At 41.6% G+C, this 3582-nt stretch overlaps 1 protein-coding gene across 1 annotated transcript in view; it reads right to left on the bottom strand.

Moving 5' to 3' along the window:
* Positions 1 to 3582, bottom strand: part of LOC114005342 (olfactory receptor 7A10-like) — a gene marked incomplete at its 5' end in the record, with an annotated part of 10228 nt that extends 6646 nt beyond the window's left edge. The window contains one exon of the mRNA XM_027766739.1: positions 3116 to 3582. Within this exon, the coding sequence (XP_027622540.1) occupies positions 3116 to 3582 (467 nt within the window). The remainder of the gene's footprint in view (positions 1 to 3115) is intronic.

The following is a 3582-nucleotide window of genomic DNA, read 5'->3' as shown; positions in this document are numbered from 1 at the left end:
ACAGCAAAAGCTATTTCCTCTTCATCAAGGGAGGGAACCATGTTTGTCTGCTTTAAAACCTTTTGCTATAAAAGCCAGTAATTGTGCCTGGTGTGAATTTCAAGCTATCAGATCTGGGACTCAAACCATGGTCGGTCATATGGAAGTCCAGTGCCTTAACCATTACACCACGCACTGGCCCCTGTATGATTTGGTTTTACACATGACCGACATATGAGGCCAATATCATTAAGAACTCATCCTACCTTTGCAGAAGTTATAAGTTATGTCGTGTGATCTGCCCAAAGTTAGGAATTGATTGGAGATGAACTTTGTTTGGAATTCCATAAAGAGGTTTTCTGGTCCTATGCCCTAAGCTATTAGTTCTCAAGCAGAGTGTCTGTACCTTCAGGAGACACTTGGCAATGAAACTTCTGGTTATGACCACAGGAGAGGTGCTACTGTACTTGGTGGGTGGAGACAAGGACACTGCCTTCTCCAGTGCACAGAAGGGCAGTGTCCACAAGGAAGATCAGGTAGTCTGTGTTGGAGTAGCAAGTGAACAATCAGGGCCAGTAGGTGGTGTGGTAGTTAAGGTGCTTGACTCACACGTGGTCAATGGTGGTTCAAGTCCCAGACCTGATGGCTAAGAAATCCCACTAGGCATGTGTGCGCAAATGATGAAAATATCAGGAGGAGAATGGAGGAGAATGAACTGTGGTCTGTCTGGTCATTTCCACCGAGAGGGGTGATTTCTCACTTTCCATCTAACTGTCTGTCTCCAACAGGTACAAACACCTTATGGCAAAACAAAACAAAAACAAACAAACAAACAAAAAACCACCTTCAAAACAAAAAAAATAAAAGGGAGATGTGTGAAATGAGCAGATAAATTGAGCTATAAATATCTCTTCTATTTTCTTTAGTCTCCAGTCTTAAACTAGATGGATATAGTGGTTGCTTTTGGAAAGTTTTGTATTTTATTATTATTATTGTTTATGTTTTAGTTTTTGCTGTTGGGTGCATACACTCACCAGAGAGAGACAAGAGAGAGAGAGAAAAACAGAAATTATTCCCTAGTGGGGATGACAACATGGCATTCCCTTCTCGCTCCATTCTCCTTTTGGGATTTTGTGGATGCATTACCATGTACCCAGTGTATTTTTTTACTGTTTTAAAAATTAATGATTTAATATTATTATTAAATTTGCTATAGAACACATGCACTCGAGAGAGAGAGAGAGAGAGAGAGAGAGAAAGAAAGAAAGAGAGAGAGGAAAAGTGAGAAAACAGATCGCCATATGGCAGGACTGAACTATGGTCTGCCATGTGGGAGTCCAGCACCTTAACCACCATGTTACTTGCTGGTCCAGCCCAGTGTGATTTTCAAGACCCTGGTTCCAGGACTCAAACCACACAGTTGGCCGTGAAGGGGTTTAGCATGGGGTTGACTACAGTGTTCATTACAGAGGCTACTGCATTGTCTGTGAGATGTGGGTAGCCCAGCACTAAGACACACATCAGGGACTGTACAGTAAAATAAGGAGACAACTGAGAGGTGAGGGGCACAGGTGGAAAATTCTTTTCACTTCCCCTGGACTGCTGAGATTGCTCATATGGAGAAAACTATCCTACAGGAAGAGTAAAGGATCCCAGTGAGGGTTCTGCGCCTCCAAAACACAGATGCAAAATACATGTCCATGTTATTGAAAGAAATGACAAATAGGTAAGGTGGACTATCTGTATAAATTCACAGAAAAAATAGGGGATCTTCTTTTGTGAAGTTGTTTTTTTTTTTTTTTCCCCTGTAGGGCATGTGTACTTGCCAGAGTGGAGAAAGACAGAGATGGTTGAGGGGGGAAATGAGAAATCGCCCACCAAGGATTATAGCCATCCTACAATCCTTTCTACTCCATTGTCCTCCTGGGATTTTTGGACCTGCTTGCACATGCACCCGGGATGAGTTTCTAGCCACCAGATTTAAGACTTAAACCATAGTTGGCCAAGTGGGAATCCAGTGCTTTAACCACTATGCAACCTGCTGGCCTTAATGGGAGCTTTTTTGGTGTGTACAGAAGAACAGCCACAGAACAATTAAATTATGTAACAACAAAGTAAGGACACTCATAATCCATGGCCACTGAAGTAGTAGTGTTTGGAAGTGGGAGCTCATCATGACAGTAGCTCACAGGGGGTGACAGATGTCCACATACTGGTTCTAGGCTACCACAGTGAGAAGAAATTTGTCTACCCCTGCAAAGAGTATGGGAAGGGACATCTGGGTGATGCTGCCTCCTTAAGCTATGGCTTTGCCCTGTGGCTGGATATCCAACATCTTTGGAATGGTGGTGGAGGTGAAAGAAATGTCTAGAAAAACAAGGTGGAAAAGAAGAAATACCTGGGTATGTAAAGGAGGGTGTCTATAGATAGAAAATATTTTATTTTTGCCAGTGGCTACATAGGACACAGAGCTCTCGATGAAAGAGAATAGTAAAAATGCAGATGACAAATTATAAAGCAAATCAATGTGTTAAACTCTATGTTTGGAACAATTAAGGTAGAGATATAAAGGAATGAAGGACACATATCTGGAAGATTCTGGGGTCAGAGTTTCATGTATTATACACTCATATAATTGACCCTATTGACAAGTGTGTTTATTTTGTCATCATGGAAGTACAACAGAAGATTATTTTAATAGCAAAAAGGAAAATTAACAGGTGTATGTCATTTGAGAAGAAAGTATTCCTCAGAAATTCATGTTGTTCCATAAATTCTGTGAAGGTTTCCAAATCTTTATGATTTATGAGTAGGATAAACGTGTAAAAACAAAAATGAACAAAGGGAAAATTTTGTTCACAGAGCACAAAATTTACTAATGCAGTTTTCTTAAACTGTATAAAGAAGTTGAAATCCGAGTCATGTAAGTTACTGGAGATGATTAGAAGGAACAAGTTCCACTTCTGTAGTATGATCAGATTGTCAGCATTTCTGATTCTGACGCTGTGAACTCTGCTAGGAAGGACACTTCTTCAGTCCTAGGACACTTCATTCTACAACAATTTCCCTCCCAGTGAGTCTTCTCAGAGCCCTCTTTATGTCTTTATTCCTCAGACTGTAGATGAAGGGGTTCAGCATGGGGGTGACCACATTGTACATCACCGAGGCTGCTGCACTTGAGTGTGGGCTGTGGGTCGCAGCAGAACTAAGGTATACACCTAAGACTGTACAATAAAATAAGAAGACAACGGAGAGGTGAGAGGCACAGGTGGAAAACGCTTTGTATTTCCCCTGAGCTGATGAGATTTTACGTATGGAGGAAACTATCTTACAGTAAGAGTAAACGATCCCAGTGAAGGGACCACCAGCCAGGAATATGGCTCCCAAATACATGAAAATATCATTAATAAAGGTGTCAGAACAGGCAAGGTGGATCACCTGATTAAATTCACAGAAAAAGTGGGGGATTTGGGTATGTGTACGGAAGGACAGCCGTAACAACATTAAGCTCTGTAACAAGGAATACAAGACACTCACGATCCAGGACACCAGAACCAGCACCACACAAAGCCAGGGGTGCATGATGACTGTGTAGTGCAGGGG

This window comes from Tupaia chinensis, unplaced genomic scaffold (assembly GCF_000334495.1).
Source record: "Tupaia chinensis unplaced genomic scaffold, TupChi_1.0 Scaffold143650_1, whole genome shotgun sequence".
NCBI lineage: Eukaryota > Metazoa > Chordata > Mammalia > Scandentia > Tupaiidae > Tupaia > Tupaia belangeri.
Note: the sequence above shows the minus strand (reverse complement) of the source record. Positions and strands in the feature narration are given on the sequence as shown.